This window comes from Zonotrichia albicollis, chromosome 2, assembly GCF_047830755.1.
Source record: "Zonotrichia albicollis isolate bZonAlb1 chromosome 2, bZonAlb1.hap1, whole genome shotgun sequence".
Taxonomy (NCBI): Eukaryota; Metazoa; Chordata; class Aves; order Passeriformes; family Passerellidae; genus Zonotrichia; species Zonotrichia albicollis.
The window spans coordinates 80187378-80214994 of record NC_133820.1 but is presented as its reverse complement, the minus strand read 5'-3'; the positions used below and the strand labels follow the sequence as shown (position 1 = coordinate 80214994).

Here is a 27617-nt window from a genome sequence, read left to right as displayed (position 1 = left end):
ACAGTCTGCATGTCTGTTGATGTCAGTGGAGCTTAGACATCCAAGCACCTCCCCTAACAATAGACATGTTCCCACCAGCCCATGGAATCACACCTTTGCACCCCTGGCTGTAAGGAGCTGATGTGCATTCAGTTTATGTGCATTCAGTTCATTCAGACGTTTGCTCATACATCTCTGCTGCCCTCCCAACAGCACCACAGCATCCTGCACAACCTGCCCTGGCAGCTGCAGGAGTATCTCCCAGGCTTGCACCAAATCCAGACCAGCCCTGGGTAGCTGTCCCAGACAGCAACACCCCAAGCAGCACCCTGCACCTGGGAATACTGAGCAGAGCACACTGCCTAAAAATGTACTCAGAGTTTAGCAGGAGTGCTGAGTTCCAGCTCTTCTGTACACCCGTGCATTTGAAGGCTGTAACTTTAAACAGCAATTCTGCAGCTGATGAACTGAGGGAGAGCAATTGGTTCTTCTTCCTTGAACATTACCTTAAAAAATAATCCAACAAAATACAGCAAAAACCTCCACTAGAAATCATCTAGTTCACTCTTCTCCACTGGAATTGTTCTCTTTACCACTATCCCTACCTTGCAGTGCTTTAAGAAGCAGCTAATTAATGAAATAGGGAAAAAAACAAACAAAAAGAACCCAAGAGGATGTCTCAGATTCAGTTGCACATCACATTTCCATGATGCCAGGTGGGGAGAAAGGGCCAAGATTAAGACAAAGTTATCTTACATCATAATTTTAGCATCATTTAGCAAAACCCTATATACAAGATTACAGTAATGGAAAGGGCTTTTTAATGTGCAAGGTGCACTTCCACACTGCCATCTTGTGTCAATAACCAGGTTTGCTGAACTTGAGAACCAAACATGCTACAAATACTTCAGCAATGATCAAAACAGGCCAATAACATTCATTAGGTGGGCTCCTCTGCCTGTTCCCTCCAGGGGAAGGAGGGGACAAAGGAATTTTTGTTACTCACATTTGCCAATGTGAATTAACAAATACAGATTTGAAGGAGCCTTGTTTAAACCAGGATTTTATCACGGGTGGAAACTCAGCTTCAACTCTTCGAGAGTTTCAATTTCAGCTCTTTGAGGCCCACTAAATTTGAAATCCCACCCATTTGTACACAAGGAAGCTAATGAAATAACCCAGCCTTTTTGCAGACATTTTGTGGGAAAATGAAACTGGAACCCGCATGGAAATACTTGACACCATGTAGGAGAAGCCAGCCAGGCTCAGAGCATACGACTGCAGGCTGTGGGACATGAGTCAGGCAGCATTGCAGACCACAGGCTGCTAAATTTTCTTTCTTTGTTTCCATTTTTCACCACCAGCCAACTTCCATGCACAAATGATTCCCATGAACAGGGAAACATTACACGATGCAAAAAACAAGCATCACAATCCCTAAAAGATGCAAAAGACAGCATCACCATCCCTAAATTTTCTCACAATTTTCCTGCACAACACAGTCCTGGGAGAGGGGGAGTCATGGACAGGCTAAGATCAATTTGTTGATTAGAGGCTGAGAAACTTTGACTTGTGACCAAAAAATAAAGAGTGTCTCAGTGTATTTCAGGGCTGGTAGTGGAGACGGTAGATATCTGGAATTTGGGGGCCAGGAGGACAGTGGCTCATTGGTTCATTATTGTAGATGCTGTCTACAATAAATGAAGTCTGAAAACTACCATGTAGAGGGCCATCACACCATATTCACCAAGGTATGTGCCCTTAAGAGAAAGCCAGATCTGTACAGTACCTATATCAGATACTGAATAGCTTTCAGGGAAGCAAGCTTCTTCCACAAGCAGCAGAGAGGACTCCAGAGAGCTGTGTGAGCAGGCAGTGTGTCTACAGTCTGTACTTGACGAGCAGGGGCTTCACATTGCAGTGCTGTCATCTGTGGTCTATCATGTCATTACTTACCACAACAGTAAAAACCAAATTAAACACTTTACCAGTCTTTAACTGAATACCAAAAACCAGAGTCAAGTTTGGCAGATGATACATTTGAGATTTTTATGATGATTTTTTAAGGCAAAAAGTAAAACTAATGTTTAGCACTTCGTAAGTCTGCAAGGAGCATTCAGTTACAAGCAGGAGAAATCAGAGGAGCACAGGTGAAGTTCTCCCACTATGCCAAAAGAGCACAATCTTCCCCCCTTGTTGCCCCCAGCTATCACAGCCACAACCTCTCTTCCCAATCTGTGAGCTCTCCTACACACCACACCCCCAAAATCCCCTGAGAGCAAGGAGCATCCTAAGCTGCTTTGCAGCCTCACTGCAGCTCTTCATGGTGCCATATACAAGCTCACACTCAAGAGCTCTCCTACACCTGCCAGCTTCCTCTTCCTCAGTTTTACTCACAAAATGCTCCCCCAAATTCCTCTGATCTACCCCTGTTGTGGTGTGATGTATAAATTCCAATATACTTCCTATGTTTTTTCACTGCCTCCAAGGATATGGACACAGGAGGGTACACAACCAGGCATGAAAGGATTTGGGGAAGCCACTGACCAGAACAATTTGAAAGTCACCACTGAGACATAGAGCACATTCCAGCTGTGTTTTCAAGAGGAGCAGAACCTAACCCAAAAATATTTTTGGCACTTTATTTCTAGCAATAGCAGAGAAATTTTGAGGAACATCCACGTCTTTCAATTTTTTTCAGGGATGGGCGTATAGTCTCACCACTGGTACTGAATACTCAAGGGAAAGAGCATGAGGAGCTTGATGAAAAAGCTGTACACAGACTTTGACATTGACTACAAAGGAAGAGAGAAAAGAAAGAACTATTGTTCTTGCATATATTTATGTGAACAACTTAATCCTGTCAGAACAAATATTTTTCCCAAGATGAAAATCAAACAATTTTATATTTCCACACACTACCTTAGACATGTTTAGCTGAACAGAAAGGACAAAAACTTCTAATAAATGCAACATTCGATTTTTTATTTACAAATATATGGTAATTCAACAACCATTCTCCACTCAGTTTGCAGAGGAAAGAGTGATAGTTACATTTCCAAACAGGAAAAGAAAACTCTCTCTCTTAAATGGATTCCACAGAATATTATGCCAACACCACTGAGCAAATTCCGAGATTATTCTCTGTATTTAGGTTCCAAAAAAGCACATAATTTTAGAAACCAGCATATGGAAAGCAAACACATTTGTGTGCATTTAAATGCAGCTTCATATTAACCTAGAGAATTCACTTTCAGTATATGTCAAAAATAAAGACAGCAATTGCAAATATATATTTATATTAGCTATTTCTCTAATGCTCATTTCAAGAGCTTAGAAACAAAATACCCTCTTCATATACCATTGGAAAGTCAACTAGTTGATTATAAGCCTCAAAAATATTTTGAAGTTATTACTGAAAATATACTTATTCTCTCTTGTGCTCTCAGTACTTGAAGCTGAAAATGTGAAAGCATTTTTCCCAGCTATTTCCTTACTGCAATTACTTTCTTATAAATAAAAATAGTTACATGAAGAATACAAGGTATTGCTATGAAGACTAGACAAGCAAGAGTTACTCTTAGAAAAAACCACACATACACACAATATATATATTTATAGATCTACATCAGCAGCAATCACCTCTTCTTGTATCTGCAACAGTGGTTTCATATCTTCATTTGCTTCACATGCAGGTTGGTTGTCCAGCTGTTAGGGAGAGACAAAATAAACTGTAAGTAAAGTCTAGTTACTGAAAAACTTTTGTGTCAACAATTAACATTTTAAAGTTTAAAACAGTCACTTAATAGTCAAAAAAACATTTTAAAGTTTCAAAGACTTACTGAAAATGGTAACATACTAATGTATACATTTGGAATCAAGCAATCCAAATTTAATGAACAATACAAATTTGAGTTGAATCCAATTATAGCACTGCAAGTATTTCAGGCCAAGTCATATTCCACAGAACATGCACTTTACCAAATTATCAAGAATTATTTTTAACTTACTTAATTTATTTTTAGTATTAGTACAGAGTGATAGTTTCTCTAAATTTACCTTTTAATAATGAAATAAAAATTTGCTAAATTACTGTAATAATATAAAGAACTTTTTTATCCTCTCTGCATACCTTTGTAGGTACTTGCCAATACAGTGTTTCACTAGAACGTTCCAAGTTTAAACCACAGAATTAACACAAAAATGTGCGAAAATATCACATAAAATTACATTAAATTGCAAAGTGAGTATTAATAACCCTACAGTTTATCAAACCTTTTAGCCAACATGCTCACATTTCAAACTAGCAAATAATTAGCCAGGTTGATGTCAAATGCCAACTGCAAAAAACAGGAATTCACATCACAGGGCAGTGCTGTGCTGCCAAATACATTTGCACTGCAGTAATTGCATAGCTGGGTTTTGTATTATTCAAATAGCTGATTTCAGTGACTAATCACTAATTTGAATACTGTGTTCTGTACCTATAAATTTTTACAACTCCTGATTTTACTTGTATCTCATAGAATAATGTTTTGAGGTGCCCACTGGCCCAGGTAGATGCAGTCTGAAGGGAAGGGAATACAAACATTTCCTCACAGATCAGCTCTGCTTCTGAAAGGCACTGCTGTGACTTTATGGGCTGTAATGTCAAAGGGAGACTAAACAGCAATTCATCCACAATAAAACTACTTATCCAACTCATCCAGCAATATTTCCCCCCAAAAGAAAAGACAGAAAAAAATAATGTGAGCACACTCCACAGTGAGTCTCTCTCACATATGTGTGCTTCAAATAGGAACACAGTCAGTTCAGTGTAGTCTTGTCATCAACAAGGAGATACATTCTCCAAACTTTAAATTAGACATGGTATGACCCAGTGCCCTGGATCACCTCCAGATGGAAGGTAGTGATTCTCTTCCTCCTTCCACTGATCACATCAGCCTCTGTGAATGCGCTACTACCCTCACGAGGTGTTGCGCTTTCTGGTTTTAGCTCGGGTACCACATCATCATTTCTGTGACTTCCCTTCATGGAAGTCAAAAAGAGCCTCCAAACAGCAATGACATCAGATGCAGAGCTTCTCTTTACCTGAGCTAGGTTCCACAGCCAGCAGCTGCCCAGTTCCTGCTCAAACACTGTAGCATGAATATCCTGTTCCCTTCACTGCCTTCCAATCCACCATGAGAAAAATGTGCCGGGCTCATAAAGAAACACTGACATTTTTCCAGGAAGTAATTCAGAAAATATTTCCCTCCCCTGATTTTTATCATCCTATAGAATTCCACATTTGCTACATTAAAAAAGAGCCATATAAAACTCCTGACACTTATCAAAATTAGTAAGTTGTCTACCATCATCTATGACAGCAGAAAAGAAGACCTAAAAACCACTACAAAAAGCCTTAACATCATGCTCCAGTAAATCAGAATTCTGCAAACCATAAGAAGGAAAAAAATTATACTGCACCTTTTAATTAAGATCTGTAAGTAAATCAATTCCTCCTGAACTTGTACCTAAACGAATAACCAATTACAGACCTATAATTCCAATAATAATAGCATTACAAAAAGAAACCAGCATTTGTGCCACCTGCACAAGATAAACTAATTGCTTTCCACATATGTATTAGGACTGAATTAAATACATATTTCAGCTTACTTTTTAAGAAAATGTAGACACTTTTTCAAAAGGCTTCTCTGTTATCAAGACAAGCCTGTTTAGCACCTGACAGCTCCTTGACACCACTTTCTTAGATCTATAAAGGAAGGAAGATGACTATACAATGCTGTCTGCTTGAAACTGCGTAATAACAACTTGGTAAAATCAGCTACCAGTGAGTTAGAAATTAGGAATGACTACCCTACAAAAGACAGAAACTGGCAATCAAACCTTGCTGAACCTATTTGCTAATTTAAAGTTAAACATGAAAGCTATCAAGTGGCTCAGCTGTGCAAACACTTGAGGTTGTACAGCACAGAGAAGAGCTACAGTCATGCACACTGCAGTTGGATTGCCTTACTTTTAAATCTGATATAGCAGTCGTTGCAGAAGAGTTTGTTGTTTCGGATCCTGACTTCAGCTCCAGAGCGGGATCCACCAAGGTCGCATCCACAGGCAACACACTGTATCACACAGGAATAATTAGCAACTCCTTCCAAAATACTATGAAACAAAAATGCTGTTCAAAAGCAGTTCAGATTAAGCTCAACAAAGCCTGAACCATAACCCCACAATCACTAGAAGCAAATGTACAATGATTAGTAGATCAAAACGCAACCAACCCTGAGGAAGTATTTTAAGGCGACGACTGGACAATGAAGAGCAGACCAGAAATGCTACACCAAGTAAGCAAACATAAAGCAGACGGTTTTTAGAGATTAGGTCACTTAATCTAATTTGAACTTTGGTTTCTCTGAAAACTAAAACTGGTTTGGCACAAAGAAAAATTTGTTCTCTAGATGGCAACAGGAATTTTGGCACAGAACACCTGGGTGTGCTACTTGCAGATTTCCATGTGGCACTACATGCTGCTGGTGTCCTCAGTCCCTTGGCACTCAAAGCAGAAAATACTCAGGCACTCCCAATTTCCTTGGATTGCATCACTGGAACAAGTTCTGATTTGGAGAGATGGGGCTGATTTAATTTTTCTTGCATAAACACATAAGGGGATTGACCACTGCCATGCTACCATTAAACTATTTAGCTATGGTAGCCTGAACATGTACTTGTTGTGAATATGGACCACATCTGGAAGGAATGTAATCCAAAACATAATACTCCCCTTACTGAATTTATGAAGGACAGATACTTTCCCTGCTTAACCAAGTAATGAATCTTGTAAATGGCAGTCTTTTCAACAGCTCATTAAGTTTCAGAAATTTGAGAACCAGAAACTTGGCATTTTGTTATGTAGGTTATGAGCTACAGGTGGATGGTCTCACACAGAATACACATCCTGCAGAAAAGGGGATGGCAACTGATCACTATGGATTAGTGCTGTCTCTCCTGCTCAGGGAGGCAGAACCAGGAAGGGCTTGGAGTCAATCCCTAGTAAGACTCCAGGTGATGCACTTGAGCTGGGCATGGAAGACAACTGTTCTGAACTACACAAAGAAATATCTTTCTTGAAGTCAGGGAAGAAGCAGCATTCAACAGCATCTCCAAGTCACAGTCTAATTCCACGTCTGGTCCGAGGGCAAGGGAATGGGACTGCTTTGCTGTCTTTTGCAGGCAAATATTTATTCTTTCAGCTCTGCAAATGCCCCAAGCTGATGGGAAATCATGTTAGTAGGTCTAGGTCTCAGTACTGGGCATAAGCTAGTACACTTAGTTGGTGACTAGGGCTGAGTAGCATTAAACACACCTTTTGCTTTTTTTCTGGGCTTTATCCTGCCAGTTTGAATTCTTCCAACCTGCCTTTAATCGGAAAACACCACATGAACACACTGTCTGCTAAGGTTAGCTTAGAAAGGACGGGTCATCTTAAATGATTTAATTGCCAGGGTCCAGGTTGAGATTTTTTTTTTTAGAGGAGCTGTTTTCTCTGGGAGAAGTGGTTCAGCATTTTCCGATATTTTGCCACCTATTCGAAGAAAGAAATCTTCGATCTCACAATCCATGTGCTCATCTTGCTTTCCAAAGTCCTACTTGTTAGCTCTGGAATTTAGGAAACACCTCTAGAGTAGAGTGCTAAATGCCTGCAAATGGGACTGCCTCATGGAAATATGCATGCACCAGGCTGTCAAGAGTAGAAGGCAAAGCAGGTGATTAGTAAGAACCCCTGTGAGCATAACACTGAGTAGCCATGCGTGCTCCTGATTAGTTCCTGTTCCTTCACGATGTGACTCCCAGCTCTCACCTTAAAGCAATGTAAATGATAACAAAGACCAAGAGACTCAATGATCATGGCTGCTCCTTTGCCCAGAATGTTATTACAGTATGAACAGATTTTCTTCCCACTGACTGACCTAAATATAGAACGAAAAACCTTAAAACCAGCTTGAAAATGTTTAAAAGACAAAGAAGAGTTATAAAATACTTTTTGAGATTAAAAATAAAAAACATATGGGTAAAAACTGGACTATTAGGCTGCTTGGAGAAAGTAAACTGAAAATTAATATTATTTAGAGTAGATCTGAAAGACATGGAAAGCTGAAGTGTTATAATTTACATCAAATTTAAATAGGAAAAAGTTAAGAAATTCTGTGACATTCTTGGCACATATCTCATTGTATAAAATAGCTTCTACAAATAAAAAGTGTACTGTAAAGTTCAGAGAGTAAGAACAAAGGTTTTGTGCTCCTGCCTTCTTAGCTGTGGGGATCTATGCAGAAGGCTAAGTTTTAGCAAGCACGCGTTCCAAGTCCCACCATCTGCACCTTGTTAGATAAAAGAAGGCTAGCCCTAGACATAAAATATTATGTTAACTCTTTGAACATAAACCATATGAAGGTCACTTTCCATAGATCTACCAAAGTGTTAGCAAATGGAAGTGAGAACAAATTAGCAAATATGGTTAAGAAGGTAATTTTCTTACATCATAAAGGATATAAAAGATTAGGTAAAAAAAAAATGCGGTCAATTTATCAATAATGCCTGAGAGTGTAAGACCTAGTGAAGTAGTGTTCACTGTTGTTATTTATAACACATGTAATTCTGTGTGGGATGATTCTCTGGAGTACTATCCCAAGGTATTTTTAAAATGCTTTAAGTACATAAAACAGCAGAGTTATCTACCCTACCACAGTTGAATTCCATTTTTGTTTCAAAATATGTTGCAATTCTTGCTTTCTCCTCCTAGATTAAAATCAACATCCTACTCTGTAATTCTCCAGGGTCATGGGTTATGAGCATTCCTGAGTGCTCCTCAAGATGATATTGACCACATGCCAGGAAGTGAGGAGGAGAGACCAAGATGAGGGTCATAAAGCGTGGGTTTCAGGAATCTTTTGTTAAAACAAACCATGGAAAATAAATGTCAGAAATGCCATCTGGAACAGGCTTTTGCTAATCATTTTGGTAACCAACACACAGCTTGGAGACTGCAGATTGATTATTCAAATTCCTTTGTTTTTTTAACCAATGTCAAGCAGTGATGACAAATCTGGGGAATTTTCTGAGTGATCGGAGCAGGGAGGTAATACCAGTCCGTACTTCCACTGTCCCCTCCAGCTAGAAAACTCCAGGTACTTGTTAATCAATGCTTTGGGCAATAATAACACATATGCTGTAAGTCCAGCACATACACAAGGTCTGCCTCTCAGTGCTGTCCAACATTTTTATCTTCCCAGTAGAAGGGCACCCACTCACCTGCTGCGTGTCTGGGACCCTGACTGGGAAGCAGAGAGGGGAGACTGAGCCCTGGGAGCTGTCTGGGACGTGGAGGGGGCTCTCGCAGAGGTGGCCACAGGAGGTGCTTTGCTGGAGGAAGGAGTGCACATGTAGGCTCGGTTTGAGGTGGACACCGGGCGACTAGAATCTTGACTAGAAGATAGAGATAAAGAGGATGCAGACTGGTTCAGCCGTGAGTGGTGCCTCCATGACCTCATTCCTGAAGAATCAAGATTGTCCAAAGACTCCCCTCTGTAACAGAGATACAAGCACCACAAATGTAAATGGCAGTATGGATGGAGCAAACGAGCTATATCCTGACTTTTTTAAGAGAAAGCCATTAATCTTGCATTTTTAATATTTTCTGGTATTAATATGTTTGTTTGATCACCCTTGAGAGAATATTGAGCAATATTCTTCCTGCACAGATTTAAAATGTATGGGTAGGAAATTATCCTTTGTGTCCAGGCATAGTTCTCATGGTAAAAAACGGGTGAGGCAAAAGCAAAACACTTCACTGCAGCCTTATCAGGGAGAGCTGTATCAAAATCCACAGTGCAGAAACAGACCTCAGATACCAGCTTTGTTTATGTTTTCTCCAAGGGATACCAGATCAAAAATAACAATCCACCCAGACTGGATAGCATCACCCAGGTACAATGTGTTGGCCCAATAATCAAACACTCTCCTGACTGATAACTCGGCTGTTTCCTAAGTGACAAATCCAACACTCATACATTAAATAAAGCAAAAAAACCTATCCAAACTTTATTACATATTTCTGTGTTGAAAAACGCATACTTCTTCACCACAAGAATTCATTTCCAAAACAGGTTGCCATGCTGAAATTCTTAAATGCATCTGTCAATGACAGGGCACACCACTGATTTCCATTGCTGCTGTACCAACCAAGAAATAAGCAGCCGAGTTACTAACAGGTCACATCCACATTCCTTACTTGCAAAAAATCCCATTCAATCCCAGCTGTAATACAGATACCTTCTTCTATCTGTGCTGCTATGCTGTCATTTCACAGACTCAATTTGTTTCTAGGCTCTGTAATACAAGCTAAAGTTCAGAATAACCAAAGCAAAATGTATGATGAGAGACAGAGTTAATTTTTAATGTGATTCCTACCTCCTCATACTACTGCTGTACAGACTAATGGGCTCCTTATGTATACTGGCACTGCGCTGCCTAATCCAGCTGCTGTCCGTGTGTAGAGATGTTTTCTTTCTCATTTCCTGAAGGATTTGCTGTCTCTCCAGCTCTGCTGCAGACAGGTTTTGCTCCTTCTGAGGTTTCTTCTGTGACTCACCCATGTTCCAGGACCTCTCTGAATACTTGCTCTGGGTACCTGTACAGGCAACATGTGCAAACATCAGCCAGACACCTCAGGGCACAGAAGCAGTTATGGTCCTGTCAGCACTCTGGCTGTAATTCCAAGAGCTATTGTTCATCACTCCATTCACAAGTTATTCCAGTTCCCTTTTACAGCTGAGTAAAACTTACCAAGACAGCATTACTGAAAATTTTTTGTTTATATTTCCATTAACGTAGCCTTTTACATAATGCTTAATTTAAATACATTCTCCTTCACTTCCTAAGTGTATATGCATTGACATTTGTACTCTTTTTAAAAGGGTATCACCTCTTTTAGAGCCATAATTTAGACTCTTCCTCCAATACAAACTGAACAATGTGTAAAATGCATAGTTAAATGACAGGATGCATTCTTTCTCTTTAAAAGTTCGTAGTCTTTTCTTCTGTAAGTTGTCTCTGTTTACAAGATTTTTTTTCTTTCTTTCTTCAAAGCACTAAAAACACTGCTTTATATTGTTTTATATAGATACAAAGGGGACAGGTAAATCTTTCAGTTAATTGGATTATGTGTTAACTACTCAGTTGAAATGAAATTAATGGTATAGATGGTCTTTGAGAATTTGGAAGGGGAAACAAAGAAGCAATCTTTCTTCAATAGGCGTTGACATATCAGAAGGCAACAATTGTTTATTTCCTAGATCCAGTACATATTCTTCATAGTAAAAAAACAATTAAGAAAATTACTCAGCAGTAAGTCATCCAATTGAAATTTCAATCCTTTTAAATGCTGCTCTGACGGTAGATTAGCTCTTGGATTTATTGGTACAGATTATCATTGTAAAATACTGTGGAAGTTTACTTTCTCTTTAGTTTCAATGACAGTGCTTTAATGTATGAAAGCAACATTTTTAATCTGCAATATATCCCTTAATATATCTACTTTTCTTTGATTACTTGTGTCTTTTTTAACTTTTTTTAACTGTGTTTTAGACATAAAAGTAGCTTGCAGGCATTTTTGACTGTAACATATTTACAAAATTGGTTTGTTTGCTTTGCACATAATTCTTCTAATATAACCCAAGTCATATATCTGAACTAGAGTCCAGGACACGTATGCCATTGTGACACATCAAGAGCTGACTTCTTGCTCTATTATTACCACACTAACTGAAATTAAGAAGACAAAAAGTTGTATTAAATACATTCATCATCTTGGTATGTGCAGCTTTTTTTTTTTGACAGAGTTAATGCATCAAAACTACACATATCTTCAATGATATAACTGCATGACTGAATTTATCTCATGTTAAAATTTAGGCATCTAAGAGCCATTTGTAATCACTGTCTTCACATGGGTAGTTAATCATATTTGTCCTCAGCTTTTATGTTGACTGTATGATTTTCCTCTTGATGTTGAAAGTTCATTAAATTGGGGCATAGTATGAATTCACAATGCAGCTATTAAAAATACTCTAAAAATTAATTTTCTTAGGGTGACTATATATACACATTTTTTTCCTCCTACTTCCCTCCCTCCCTACCAAAAAAATTAAATATAATGGAAATTAGACATTACTTACCATTTCTGATTGTGTTGACTTCATTCAGTTCTGTAGTTGACTTTGACTTATTCCTAAGGATATAAAAACATCTGTCTTAGTTACAAGACCTCATTACAAACACAGCTCTTATCATTGCAGATGACAGAACCAGTCCTCTTTTTTTCACTATTCTTCCCATCAACCATTTATGCTATACTTAAAACAAGAGGCAAAAAAATAACTGAAGACCAAGAGGATGCTAAATGGAAAAAAAGTCAATATTTAGATCTCAATAGATAGTCGCCAATTAAAAGTTAAAATTTTGCACTGAAAGTTGTCAGTGCTTCAGGTATAAGGAACTGATCATTGTACTTGTTTCAAAAAAAATGTAAAAAAACAAATTCTTCCCTGTGGAAGTTTTGTGAAGACTGCAGTCAGACAAAGAAGCAAGAATTTTCAGAGCAGATTTACAATTTATTTGGCTTAATGAGAAACTGAAATCATTCTTCAGCACTGTTACTAAACTGCAAGCAAAACACCCTCTCAAAACCCTGCATGCAGATTGTTTTTGGAAAAATTTACTGTTCATTGATTATACCTAGCAGCATAATTTTTAGTGAGTTTTAGCCAAGAAATGGCATTCAACAAAGGCCATATACAGGAAGACAAATCCAAAAAGTTTGTTTTCTGACAGTACAGAGCAGAAGCCTCAGCAACACCTCTGCTGTATTATTAGTCTCAAGTAGTACAGCCAATTTTTTAGTTTAAAATAACTCACAAGAAAGGATTTTAAAAGAAATCCTTTGCTTGGTCCCAACTCAAAGCTGCTACATTAATGTTTTTACACATATAGCACTGGCTGCACAGCCACATTTTGAAAGAATCTTGTCCTTTATGTAGAGATAAATGAAGCATAAACTACATCACATCTTGCTTCCTTAAGTTTTTGCTGTCTGTCCTATGGTGTGGACCTGTTTTATTATCTATTTAAGAAGATGCAACACTCTCACAGCTGCTTGTAGTGAAGAAAAAAGCAGTGTCCTCCTCACAAATATATCCAAGATGTAATTATTTACTGCTTGCTCCTTCTGAAGTTAGATCTAGATCTTCCATTAGTAACAGACCCATTAAATGTACCTTGTAATTTTTGGAGTTCCTCTTTATATAAGAGAGGTATGCTCACTTCAGCTACAAGAAGTGATTAATTCTACAGCAGAAGTCACCTTTCAGAATTACTGAGATACAACGCAAAACAAAGGCTTAATTTCTAAAGCAAGAGATTGTACCTTAAAATTAACTTGTGTAAATTACAGGAGTAACATGCACTATCCCCTTGATAAATATCCTGCTGCTGCCTCTCACTTCCCTTCTTGTTTACTCTCTCAAGTTGCACAACCCGAACAGGGATGATTGCACCTTAGTTTGTAGAGCATGCTATAACACAACCACAAGAGATCTGAAATTGTTTTCCAGCCAGGTAAGTTTAGTACTACCCACATATTTACCACCTCACAGTTTTGTTTCTTCCCATAGAATCCCACTGACTAACTGTTGCTTACAGCACAGTGTATAATTTGACAAAAGTTTGGCCATTTGTTTTTTCAATATGAAAACACGCCATAAAAACTGCAAAACACAGCAGCAGTCCAACATATCCATTTAGCTGCTATTACTAAAGTTTATTAGAATTTTAAAAATTTTCTAACAAAGAAATGGTGATGTTAAAGTTGATGTTGAGATTCAATATTGGACATACCTGTCAGCAAACGACTGGCCAGGCTGCGCCTCAATGGTTTTAGAAACTTCATAACGCTCATAATGTCTATTGGAACGAAAAGAAACATTATGTTCACATACAGAAAAAGAGACACATAGTTCTTAAGGGAAATATCAAAACAGATCCTGAAGGACTGAAGGAAAAAAAAAAAATTTAAATTAAACCCCCCAAACAAGTAAAGTTCTAAGGAGTCTTAATTTAACAGCCAGAAAAAAAAAACCTGATAAAAGAAGGCAGAAAAAGAAGAGTTGACAGAAAAACTGCCTGAAATTACATTTTTTGAAGTGACAAGGCAACCAAACATGAGCCTACCAGAATGGTTATTGCTAAAGATGCTTCAACTGTGTATTGATTCAATTTCTTATTACCTGTCAATGACAGGATGGCCAGCTCTATCCTCTATTGTTTTAGATACTTCATAGCGCTCGTAATGTCTAGAAGCAAAATAAAGATAAAATGCATATTAAAAGAAAATTCTAGAAATTGAGCAAACAGTAAGTATCCCCAGAGAAAACTTAGAAAGTTCAGCTATGTTAAAAGAATCCCAAAGACTAAGATGCTGCAAAAATTACAAGCATCAGTATACAACAGTGATTATCTCACCCATTTCAAAGCCAGGAGGAAAATTTTGTCAAAGCACAGCTGTTCTATAGAAATTACATTTTTATTGCAGAAGAGTGTACAAGTGCAGTTTATAAACTCACAAAGTTCCACAGAAAACACTCTTTAGCTGACTGTCCCCTCCCTCCCTTTCCAGTATCATGTCTTTGCAGGTGTTTATATAACGTTTCAGATTTCAAGTCTTATCTCTGGATATCATCTTATAGCAAATATTTAACATCAGATATTTTAAAGCCCAGTTTCACTGAACTTGCTCCTTTACTATTAAACAAAACCTCCCATGTTTAGCAAAACACATCCTTTGGCAGCAATCTCAGAGGCAATGAAATCCCTGTGGACTAAAGAAATGTGCCAGGGATTTAGATATGCAGATATTACAGCAGCTTAATAAGTTACCACACGAAGTCCTATCATCTTGTAACTGGGACAAGCTAAAATTGTAAAGCTATCCTAGCTCTGCTGCCAGGAAGAACCTGTTCAGCCATTGTAGCATTGTATCTCTGCTTTGCTCAGCAGGCATATCAAGCAGCAGTCATTTAGATTAAACTAAAGTAACTCTGGGTCTTACAACCTCTTCTGCAAATATATGCAGTTTTTTTAAATCATACTACTTTCTCCTAAGGCTTAGCTTGATACTACGTGTTCTCTTTAGTCATCTCTTGTTACTTACATAAGAAAAGAGATAAACCTTAAGAGAAGCCAAAAGTCATACACAAGGCAGTAAGGTAAATGGAGACAAAATAATGAAAGGTTGCTGGTTTGATCTGCTTTCAGACAGATTAATCTCCTGTAAAAGTAGTCTGAAAACTTCTGGGCAAGAACACAACTTGAGAACTAATAGGTGGGGATTTGTTTGTTAGACTGATTTTTAAATCAAGCTGCTGAAGAAGGTAATAAGAGAAACAAACATATCTGCAGTGGATATTTCTAACAGGCTATGATATGTAAGCAAGTAACGGTTCACTCATACACCATGATATCCCTCACTGATAAATTAAGCCAGTAGTTAAATTACAATTAAGCTTTATTGTAACACTGTTGAATTAAAATGAGAGATAAATCTGTAAAAATCAGCCACACATTTGTTGAAAAAGTGTTAACTTTGTATTTCTTCTGGAAGCCCTGTATGTTGAGTCACTGGCTCTCATGTTGAGTCACTGGCTTATGCACAATTCTTACAAAATTTTCTCATTAAGTCCTTCAGATCCTCTTTCATTTGGTTGTAATTACAGTACTTACACATCCCATTAAAAAAAAATAGCTGAAGTAGGGAAATATAGCACTTGATTCTTGGGGAAGGACTGTGTTATGCCTGATCCTTCCATCTTTGGAAAGAAAGACTATGGTATGGGATTTTGCACCTAGTGACTGCAGCATGAATCTCACATGAACATCCTCATACATTCAGGACAGATACAGCCCCGTTGGACACGGATTTGAATTTGCAGAAGGAAGAGAAAGTACATCCTAGCACAAGTGCATACCTTTGGTACTGAGGCACCTCCACTGACGCCTCCCTCTGCTTTTCCGCCTGCCGCCTCTGCTCCTCCAGCTCCGCCTGCCGCCTCTGCTCCTCAGCCTGCTGCTGCTCCCTCTCTTTACGCTGTCTCTCCAGCTCCAGCTCTTGGAGTTCCTGTTCCTGCTCAAAATGCCTGGTAGCTTCTTCCTGGGTCCTCCGTTCCTCCTGAAGCCTCCTCCTTCCTTCCTCCTCATGCAGCAAGCTCGCTGCCAGCTCGTTTTCTCCATCTCGTTCTGGCTCCTTGGGAGCATCTGCTTCTGGGGTTGCTGTCCAGCTGGACACAGGTGGAGCCTGAGAAGTGATAGATGTTGTATTTAGGGTTAGAACAGTCTGCTCCTGTAGCAAAGAAAAAAAAAATAATGTTTTTAGGGAAGGGATCTGTTTTTTAAATAGATTGCTCCCTCAGGAAAGGTAATTTATTCTATAAGGTAAGCATGTATAAAAATCATCCCCAGCACTTCCAGTGCAAGATGCAGGGCATAGTTTGGTTACACATTCTCCTAATTAAAGAGCTTCAATCCACACACCAGCCTTAGCAAGCACCACTGGCAGCGTGGCCACAACTATGTGAAACATTCTGCTTTCCAAGGTATCACTTACATGTCAAACCATCCCTTCCCCACTTAAATACCCATGGAAAACAAAACCTTCCATGATACCCAGCATTTCTCCCTACTGTTTTGACTTAGAAACCTGAGACCTATTTAAAACTGTATACACAAAGATATGCACTGCAATCTATGTCAGACTGATGAATTTCACATGAATCCTCATGTGGAGGCATCTCCCACTCTCTTCCATTCTCCTACCATTTCAAAGTCAAGCCTCAGACCTATCTCTCTATGACTCTTTTCTCAAAAATGAGAAAAGGCCTTTCAGTGGTCAAAAGATGTTTTAGTTGCAGGAAGAGAAATAATGTTGATGGGTCCATCAGAATCTCTTATGACAGAAAAAATACAAAATGGTTTATATTCTTGTACAACAAAGTCCTCCAACAGCTCAAAAAGCTTTCTCATTGGAGTTCTAAGCCTTAAATTATGGTCTACTCATTCATGACTGTGTAAACACAACTGATCTAGCTTGGATGCCTGAAGCAACACTCAGCAGTAAAGAGGAGATACCTCAGACAGTTCCCATACTCAGGAAAAAACTTGTTCATCTTCCCATAAACAACAGCCACAGAAATCAGCATCTACAGAAACTTCACACATTCAGTGTTTTAAAATATATAACTGGAAATCTAAAGTTGATTTGGTATGTAAATTTATCAGATGAACTGTCTGCCAATAACAAGCCAGACACTTATGAACATGTTTCCTGATCAACTATTGTGAAGCAGAACTCCAAAAAGTATCACCAGGTGGTAAATAAACAGCAAAAGTCTCCATTTATGATCACAATAATTAATACATGCTGTGACTTTTTGTCAACATATTTTTCCTGTTAGTTACCTAACCAGCTCATAAGGAAGACACAAATTCAACATATCTCAATACATGCCATCTACTCTTTCCATCTTATTTTTTTCTCTACCAAGTCATAGACAACAATTTATTTTCCAAAATTAAAAGATAAATGACATATAAAACCTAATATTTTGCTAGCTTTCATCCATTTAGTATAAGGGGAAAAAAGCCCTCACAAAACTAGTCAGTAAAGCTTTATTCACAGCCTACCTCATCAAAATACTTGGAGCTCTCTTTTTCCGCTTCTTGCTTAGCTCGTAGCCATTCTTCCCTCAATTTCTCTTGTTCTCGTTGGTATTTCTCCTGTTAGGTTACATTGAAGTTAAACATGCAAATAAGAAACATGGTATTTTTTACTTTCATTAAAATGCACACTGGAATTTAATGTGTTTTTTTAACAGACCAAACAGACCAGACAAAAAACATCCCTGAGCTCCACTAGAACATTAGGTCTGCCACAAATGAAATCCTGGCTCAAATACAGTCCAGAGGAGCTCCGTAATTGATTTTTGAGTCTCCGGGCTTATTACACTTCAAGTTTCACAAAAGCCAACTTCATAGTCCCTGTCCCTCAGTTTAGTTACCATTTGAACAAAAAAACCTCAGCTATCTAAGGTATTTCTGGAGAAACACAGTGGTTGTATTTAACTTGGACCTAGACACATTAATATTGTAAATATAAAGTGATCACTAAATGAAATAGTAAGATCTCTCATTCTTTTGAAATGTTACCCTTAACAAAACCGAATTTCTGGACCTTGAAGTTTGTCTTTTGACTAGATTTGGTATAAAATCAATATAAAGTATTGCTTAAAGCACATGGCAAATGTTTTGGTGATTTTGTCAATCACTACTTTTATCTTGGGAAAAGGAAAATATTTAAGGATGTCAAAATTATTCCTTCTAAGATGCTGGAAATAAGCAAAGAAAGATTTTGCCTCCTTTTTTTGTGTTATTTGAAAATTCATTGCTAGGATCATGGGGAAGAGAAAGATCATTGTTACTCAGGTCAAATTTATCACTTCAGGACTAAAAAAGGAGAAACAAAGAAAAGTGATAGCAGATGGCTGAGACAGCTCTCAAGAAAGGGGAGCCAAGGTTTACACTCTTTAAAGCCATCTCTTCAGGTATCAAATGGAACATCCAAACCATAACGGAGACCACAGGTAAGTTTAGGAAGGTACAGCTGCTGCCCTGCTGAGTGTGCAAGCTACAAGGAACAACACTCAAAAAGCAAGAGAGATTCTATGCTTGTACTTTGACATCACAGTTTTCTGCTGAATACAGCCAAAGAGAGCTTGTGCAAAATAAATGATATTCACTGACATGTCTCCTAGCCATCAGACTTCAGACAACAAACTTTAATTTCATTTGCAGAGATGTGTCTCTGAACATGGTTGAATGTGCTTACACTTCATTGAGCAGAGCTCTTTGCAGAAATGTATGGTTGGGTTTTTTTGCTATCCTAATACTACAAACAATGCCGCCTCCCTCTGCAACACCCCCCTCCAGCTCTAGCTAGGTGGTTTTGCATTAGCAGATTCAGCTTTCTGACTCAGAGGTCCTGGGAACCAGATTATTCCAACTGATTAGCTGATTGCTAAATGACAAGATTCTAACCAGCAGGTACTGGCTGCCTCCTCAACATTTATGAATACAAGGCAGTATCAGTAATTGAAGGTAAAACTCAGGCTAGAGGCAATTTCCTTAAGGGGAGAAAAATACATTTAATATTCAAAACAGAAGACCCCTTAGTTCTTCACTTAGCCTTTAAATTCTGTTGTCATTAAGAATATACCAGCCCTGGAAGGTTGAGCACTTCCAGCTGTAGTGAATACACATTGTGTGTTTGATTTTATGATGCTCACTAAAGCATTATCCTCTTTTTTCTGAATAAATCCTAATGTGTGCAACTGTGCAGGCCACAAAATGCACCTGAGAGTCTCCCCAGGCCATCAGTAAGAAGAACTGCAGAAATCACATGCTACTTTTCTTTCCTTGTTGCTACACACGGGGGATTGACAGCCCATGATTATGAAGATGAATTATACCTGCAACAAACGGTCCTGCTCTTTTTGCCATTTTTCCTGTCGTTTTCGCTCTTCCTCTTGATCCCAAACCCGACGGCTAGGAGCACTGATGGAGGGAACTGGGAGCTAAAATAGCACAGAAATGAAGTTGTATTATCGTCTTGCCATGTAATCAACACTCCACATTTCTAAACATTTTTTTAGAGTGAGAAATAGAAACCATTACCAACACTAGAGCTTTATAGTGACAAGGAAATAAATTAGCCTTCTCTTCATACGGACAGAAAGCAACCATGCCTTGAAAAAGCAAATCTTAGCCAGTACTCTCAGATTTGATCAAAATTGTAAAGCAGTATAAAAAGCAGTAGAAAGCAGAGAGCTTCTTGAAAGGACTAGAATTATACAACCACCTAGTAGTTCACAAGTAGTACTTACATCAGGCATTGCAGGCTCTGGGCCTCCTGGGAGTTTTGGAAGGCAAAAAAGAGAAATCATTAGACCCATACATAACTACTGCAAGACTTGTGTAACTGTGGCAAGTCTGTGAGCTTCAGACTAATTTTTTCTTTCTTAGTAAGACATGCTTGCATTTGCCCTGCTGAACTTTCTCGAGGGCAGAATTTATTAGGTGCTTTCAACTAATGTGCACAACTGTTTCAAAGCTTTGCATGCTCACAAGTGCCATCAGCAATTGCCTGAATTAGCAGTAAACCTTCCACTGTAGCAACACAAAGGTTCTTCACTATACCTCTCCTATTATTATTGTTGTGAAACCCAACTGTTTAGCATGACCAATACCCAGAACACTGCACAAGGGTAGAGAAGCTATTAGTCTACTGCCCTTGGCATGATTTAAGAGCAATAGACATCCACTGGCATCTCCTCTACCACAAAACCATGTATTTTTGCTCTCCAACTTTCCCTCTTTCCAACTTCCAAAAGCACACTTGAATTCAGTGAACTGGTCACCACTCACCACAAACCTTTTGCTATTTGAGGCTATCACACTTGCCCTTGTCATCCTCTGACAAGATGATTATTGGAGAGAGATGTGCATTATACTAATTTATTAGAAGTTGAGAAATGGGGAGAAACACAAATTAAAATGCAGTAATTTCTTAAGCACCATCACTAGTTTTGTTTGTTGACAGTGTACTTGCTACTTAGCTGTCCAAATTTCAATTTAAAAAAAAAGGCATAAAAGAAAAAAAATTGCAACATTATTCTGAAGTATGAAGTGGAAAAAAGTTCACATTTAGGATACAAAAGACTCTAAGGAGTCACAGGCAAGCATCCGTTCTATATATACACAATTTTGTTGTCACTGTCAGATCACAACAGCCACAGTGAAAATCAGGCAATCAGTTTAATCTATTGCAGTTGTGCCAAGAGATATTAAAGGAAAGCATAGACCTTTTTTGCTCCCCTCTTTTCTCACCCCTGTAAGCTTATGCTGAACTCCACAGGAATCTTCATGTAATTGCAAAGCTGAAGTGTCAAAAGTTTAAAATTAACAAGCTGTACTGAACATGCACTCTAGAAATACAACCTTGTCCTCCCCCTCAAGCACAAGTGAAATACCTCAAATATTGTAATAAAAAATATTTAAAAGAAAAAACTAATTTCTGGCAGCCATAAAATAAAAACCAAACAACAACAACAAAACCCCAACACCAACAAATAACCACCAACAAAATACCACCATATTGCAGATACAGCAGAAGTATTTAAAAAGCAAACAGAACCACAAACACAGATATCTACTGTGGCATTTCACATATCGCTTCTGGCAAAAAACAGAAATCAGCACCACTAAAAGCAAAATCCTGGCCCCGCACAAGTCATTGGCAAAACTCAGCTGAGCTTCCAGCAGGCCAGAATTTCACTCTTTCAGGCTACAGCAAAACAGAAAGCCATACATAGCCCAAATACAGCATAAGACATAAAACATTAGTGGAAGTATGTGAGCTGTGACATGCAAAATGCTGAAAAAGCAACCTACAAAACCAAAATTGAGTGCCTCGTTCATTGCCTTTTTAAAAAATGCTGGCATATTAAATTCAAAATTCATATTGGTCTTCTTGGGATCTTGTGACATCACCACATAATGGAAAGCCAGCAGGTGCCTTTTTATACCAATTTATGCAAAAGCACAGAGCTGCAACTCAAACTCAAATCCAGAGTTGAATGCTTCATCAACAGCTCTGAGATCTTCTCTAAACCTTTGCTGGAATATTCACCATTATTCTTGTTTTGTAGGTAGTAGCAAACCTGAACAGAGAGTGCCACCCTTCTAACTTCTACCCAGTGGGAAAAAAAAAGTATGAACAACACAGAAAAGATTTAAACAGCTATAGATATAAGAGAACACACAAAGACCCATTACCACAAAGGTAGACCCATGAATTGTAAGAATAACCTGATGACCCTGAGGAAAGAAGGGAAATTAATTATGTTGCTTCACTGTAACTGCAGAAACAAGACTGAAGAGGTAGAGCACCCAGCACCAGACTTGTTAGGGAGAGTGTGCAGCAGGAACGATTTCATGGAAGTACATGAAATGTTAGCTTTTTGGTTTACCTTGTTCAAAAAATTGTGACCGCCTTTTTAAGTTTTTCAAAGAAATAGGTTCAGATGCTATTTGAAAATACAAAGAATACAAACAAATCAAAATGAGGTGCCTTTTTTAAAATTACTATAATGACTGGATAAGAAACTTCAGTTAGACCTCCCATACACTGCAACATCACTTCTAAAAGCAAAAAGCCCCTGAAACGCAAAGGAAAACCTTAGGAGATTACATTATATATTAATTAGGATTTCATTTTATCAGTAACAATGTCCAACAATAAAAACAGCACAAGTGTCAAAACTCAGACTCAGATTCTCCATGTCTAATTTAATCATCCTTGATTAGGATTCAAAGTTGAAATGAGGAGCCTAATGACCATTCAAGGCCATTAGAAAACATCTCCAGAGGGCAAGTGATATCTTGGAGGAATTTTTCAGTGAATTGCCATGTGTATTCAAGCTAAAATGAAATACAAAGTTCCTACTTCAGGATTATTATTCCATTAGGAAGTATACATAGCTGGTTCCTCTCACTGCTGTCAAGTAAGGCTATAACTACTCATAGCCTCATATGCAATCATTATTCATATCATAATCATCAATATTGTTCTCCAGGAATAAAAGTAAAGTAATAATAGTGAAAACAGCCACTAACCCCAAAACCTTACAACTGAAGGAGGCAGGAAAAAGTAGCAAAAAGTTGAGTACTTCTACACTCTTCCTGGGTAGTGAAATAAGTCAATACTCATACTAACTCAGTCACCATACAATGCAGTGGCAATTACAATAAGTCGTGTGCCTTCTTGTCTTTCACCCCTACCAAACATTAAATTTACAACCATTAATGCACAGACGGGGCTTTTTTGCAGCTTTGTTGTCAGTTCTCAAACTGCCTAGCAATTGTGGAAGCAAGCTAAACCCAGTTTGGATGCAACAAGATCTCTGTGATATCTGTCTGGCTTTTGGTTCGTTAAGGTCTCACTTCACCCACTGTATAACACTTCCAGTCATTACTGGCTTGGTGTCTGTGCTTGTCACAAACCAGACAATTAGCAGATAAAAAGCAACAGTGATTTACCTCTTTGTTCATTAGAGCCAAGATCTCCTTGCATTCCATTTATCAATTTTGTTTCTGTATCCTAAAATACATAAATGAATGAATAAATAAATGTCTTAGGCTCGTTAGATTTGTGGAAGTTTATCCAACTACGCGTCTTTCTTATCAGGAACTATATGTCATGAAACACTTCATAATATTTTGTAGAAGGATACAAAACAATCTAAAACTTCCTCAGTGTAATTTATAATAAAGCTACTGCACGCATTTGAGGGAATCAATAACCAGCTGTGAACTGTTGCAGAAATAAAACACGTTAGCTTGCAAGAAAATTCCAGAGGCCAAAATCTTCCTTGGCAGGCAGGTTTTATTTGCAAGTAATTTGAAAGCACATATGCACCTGTTCTTTGGGGCTGCAACTTCCATTTAGGCTAATAATTCAGGTCAAAATCTTCTCTGAAGAACGAACATTATATATGGTTTTAATCAAAAGATAGTCTGCATCTGTTTTAATATTTATCATTCGCCAGTGTTCTCTCATGAATAGACAGCAGCAAGTCTTTAAAACATCTTATTTACCTTAATACATGCATAGCTACCTCTCTCCATATTTCACATACAGGATTCTACACTTGTATTGCTTAAGGAACAGAAGATTCACAAGTTCTTTTCTCCATCCTCCCACTATCAAGACACTACATTTTTTCTTCCTCCCCTCATATCCCATGAACCTTCAAAAACATACTCACAGAACTTTGAAGGCTGCTGGAGAAATCTCTTTTTGTGGATATGGTGGAAGCATTTGAAACTTTTTCTCCCGAAGTTGCATCAATCCATTTATTTTCAGATGTACCTATAATGTTGGTAGCCACACTGGTGAGATTGAGGATTTTATGCCTTACATGTGGCAGGGAAGGCAGGTCTTTGCCCCAGTCTTTTTGGTATGTGGACGATTGAGAAATTAATATAGACAGTAACGTCAAAGAACAGAACAATAGCTAGTGAAAACATGAAAATAACACAAAAACAGGAGAGGGGACACACAAATCAGGTGGAATTTGTGAAGACAGGAAAAAGGGCATTTATAGCAGACCGCCTTCCCCAAAAATGAAAGTGTTAGTCATAAGCCAGGTAAAAGTTTGCCAAAACAAAAGATGTTTTGCTGATATGTGCTACAGCAGCTGAACATTAGAGAGGAGTTAGCATTCATTGGACACTATTTCATTAGTGTTAGTAAGGATTGAGAAAATTCTTCCAACTTTACTCACTCCAGGTACAATGAGACTCATACACTATCCAGGGAAGGATTTTCATGTCTATGCTCATCAGGAAGCACAGAGAGGGGGAAGAAAAGGCAGCCTAAACTAAAGTGGCAAATTGATGAGGCAAATACAAATGATGCTCTTCTCACATACTCCATCCTATCTCCCTTCCCTACCCCTCCTACTGAAAATTTTATTCAATTAGTTTTTTGCCACTAATGTCACTCTTCAGTTGTATTAGGTCCTATAAAGTGATTTGTTTCTTGTCTCTTCCTAACCCCACTTTTTTTACACCAGTTTGCTGGTAACTTATTTACCTAGCTTCCCACTAAAAGAATGTTTTGTATTTATACTGTGAAAGAAATCACTGATCACACTTCAACTCTGCAAAAATTCTTCTAGAACTTTGAAAGGGTTTCCTGATTAAAACCATGGCAAGTCAAGACATGCTACAAGGCTCTCAAGCCAGGATGGAAATCCTCCCTACTCAGAATAGGTAGGACCATTCTGGAGAGATTACAGCACCACAATATTTGGGTCAATGGCCAGAATCACAGCACACAGGTGCTGCATCACCCACAAGCTTATACCTCACTTCAAACACTCCCTGAAGAAAGGAACAAAAGATCCTCCTTCCCTGAAGAAAGGGAGCTGGTGACTGAGAGAGAGGGCCTTTAAAAATTAGTGATCCCCTAGTGATCCTCTAGTGATGCCCTAGAGATCAGACCCTCTTAATTCCTGTGGTATGGCAGGGAAGAAAGTGTTAGATTCCTTTCTGTGCTGGTCGCACACTTTTTTTACCTGTCCATCCTCTAAGAAACAGGCCAGAGCACAAGAGTGAGGTCAGTAGTTCAATGTTTTGCAGATTTCCTTGTCAAGACACTTCTAATGCCAAGCAGTTAAAAAAGCCAAGTTGTGTTAAAATGCAACAGACACATTGGCAAACTACTCAGCTTAGACACGTATTACTGCTGTAAGGGTAATAAGGACTCTCAGCTGTCAGGCACAGCAGAGACAAAGCTTATTTGCCTTACAGAGCATACAGTATCTGCCTGACGCAACAACTCACCATTCTTTCCATATCGTCTGACATCCATGACCAGGTTTCCAGTTTCTAGTGCTCTGTTGATGGCTTCTTCCCACTGACTGTGGTCCATATGGGAAACCTTTGTGCCGTTGACAGCAATGATCTCATCATCTACATGCAGCTGACAAAGTGCTGCAGGGCTGCCTGCAGAAAACAGAAGAAAAATGTTATTATGTCTCCATATTTTTTCTTTTTATCACAGTTGTGATTGGAAGAGAGTGGTTTGGGGAATCATTGACAGAAATGCTTAATGGTGCATATTTAGAAAGTCTTAGAAAAATTCACTACACTGTAACATAAGCTCAGTAAACTCAGTATCAAAGCAGCTTTTCAATTTAGAACTTAGGAAAACAATAAAATCAGTCTTCTGGACTTGGAAGTTTCAGATTATGGTCCCCCCATTTTAATAAACAACCTCTGTGTTCAGTCTTCACTAACTCACCTTTATAATCTGTGATAGTTAGTGAGAGAGAGGCAGCACAATGTCTATATCCAACGATTAGCTGAAATTCAGCCAATGTTTGGGTAATCCTCTTAATTGTCAAAAAAACCCCCCAAAAACAGCCTGCACTTTGTTAAGTCCAGTAGAAACTGGCCTTCTTGTATTCTCATTTACATTTTCTGACCTCTACTAACAAGAGCATGCTGCTTTATTGCTTTGCCAGAATAGTTTATTAGCTTTAAATTGATTGGTAATTGGACTCAAGATATTGCTGGGTATTGTCCCACTAGACTTCTCTGGATTCTATTTATTTTATCTATTAAGAGCAAACTTTATGGCAAGTTGGACTTTGAATCTACTGATATTTTGCAAGACGAGCTGCACTTTACACTTTTTTCATCTGCTACACATTGGCAGGCAATCTCACTAGACTAAGGACAGAGTACATAGAAGACCAGTTCATAAACTTTTTTTCTATTTAATTCAGAAAATGGATAGGCTGAGAAACTCAGACTCTCCAAGCAAGATTTTACAGTTTACATATGAATGGTCCTTCCATTAAGAATTATTCCCTTAACAGAACAGAAAATAGAAAAGCCAAGTAAAAATATAGTTAAGGACTGCACAATAAACCCTCATGTTAATAAAACAAGTTTGAATTACACAGTGGAAGGATTTTCCAAAATAAGCACTGAAATACACACATCTTACTTAAAATATACCAAGAACAATGCCCTATTACATTATTAGAAACAAATGTGGACAAGTATGACAGAAAAATTTAGACACCATATGCTTCATCCTGAGTGTCTTTTGACTTCTTCGTAAAATGCTGCTGTAAGTCTGGCTCATCCACTAAGGATTCAGATGGCTTCACACACAAGGAAGTTAAGAAATTAAGAAATGCTCTTTTTCCTAGTACTGCACCAAATAATGATCGATATAGCTCACTAAAAAGCTCCACTGACTTCTCTGCTAGAAGAACATGGCTCCATACTATATTGTTCTGCATCATTCTTAAAATATGGACTAAAAACTTCATTTGCTGTTATCAATACTAATTGCTTTTAAACTGTATTGTGGAAGAAAAGGTAGGGTTTTCATCTGAAGCAGGAAATATGGACAACAGTTTAACTGGAAAAAAACATGGATCTCTAGGTGTCAAGAAGATGTTAAAGAATCATGGATATTCAAGTCTGTTAATGGAAGGTCCTACTAAGAATATTATCAGAGATACTAATACTGAAGTCACTAATTTCAACAACTTCATGTAACATTCAGAATCACGTCTGATATTTAGTACCATATAGTTTAACCAGATCTGGATTAAGCCTTATGCTCATGATACAGGGAAAGCTTCAGGCTGCAGCAGAGTCATTAGCACTGATAATTTCTGTCTTGACTTGTGACAGAATAACCCCCAGTAACCAAAAAAAGGTGGTGTTGATTTTACTCAAATAATTTGTCAGGGATGAGACCAGGCTCAGAGGTGTGAACAGTGTACCTCAATTGACTCAGTTTCAGGAAAGGAAGGGAGTTGAAGATTTCACAGTTCCTCCTATAATATTAGTAGAAAGGTATATGCGGACCATACTCCGCAGATTGAATG

General features: G+C 38.2%; 1 protein-coding gene across 28 annotated transcripts in view; it reads right to left on the bottom strand.

Annotated features, from left to right (window-relative positions):
• Window positions 1-2947: 2947 nt before the first annotated feature.
• Window positions 2948-27617, bottom strand: part of LMO7 (LIM domain 7) — a 131806-nt gene continuing 107136 nt past the window's right edge. For 6 of the 28 annotated variants that reach the window (XM_074535535.1, XM_074535537.1, XM_074535553.1 and 3 more), the window contains 16 exons: window positions 25549-25710; window positions 23967-24151; window positions 23239-23299; window positions 22170-22226; window positions 21976-22017; window positions 20025-20050; window positions 19611-19715; window positions 17770-17862; window positions 16059-16429; window positions 14322-14387; window positions 13933-13998; window positions 12216-12268; window positions 10450-10669; window positions 9292-9564; window positions 6002-6104; window positions 3968-5495 (listed from right to left, as the gene is read on the bottom strand). In XM_074535535.1, coding sequence (XP_074391636.1) covers window positions 5340-5495; window positions 6002-6104; window positions 9292-9564; window positions 10450-10669; window positions 12216-12268; window positions 13933-13998; window positions 14322-14387; window positions 16059-16429; window positions 17770-17862; window positions 19611-19715; window positions 20025-20050; window positions 21976-22017; window positions 22170-22226; window positions 23239-23299; window positions 23967-24151; window positions 25549-25710 — 2039 coding nt within the window. In that variant the 3' untranslated portion in view covers window positions 3968-5339. Of the gene's footprint in view, window positions 3688-3962; window positions 5496-6001; window positions 6105-7840; window positions 7950-9291; window positions 9565-10449; window positions 10670-12215; window positions 12269-13932; window positions 13999-14321; window positions 14388-16058; window positions 16430-17769; window positions 17863-19610; window positions 19716-20024; window positions 20051-21975; window positions 22018-22169; window positions 22227-23238; window positions 23300-23966; window positions 24152-25548; window positions 25711-27617 lie in introns of those variants that run through there. The other 22 variants (XM_074535536.1, XM_074535560.1, XM_074535561.1 and 19 more) reach the window with 17 other exon arrangements.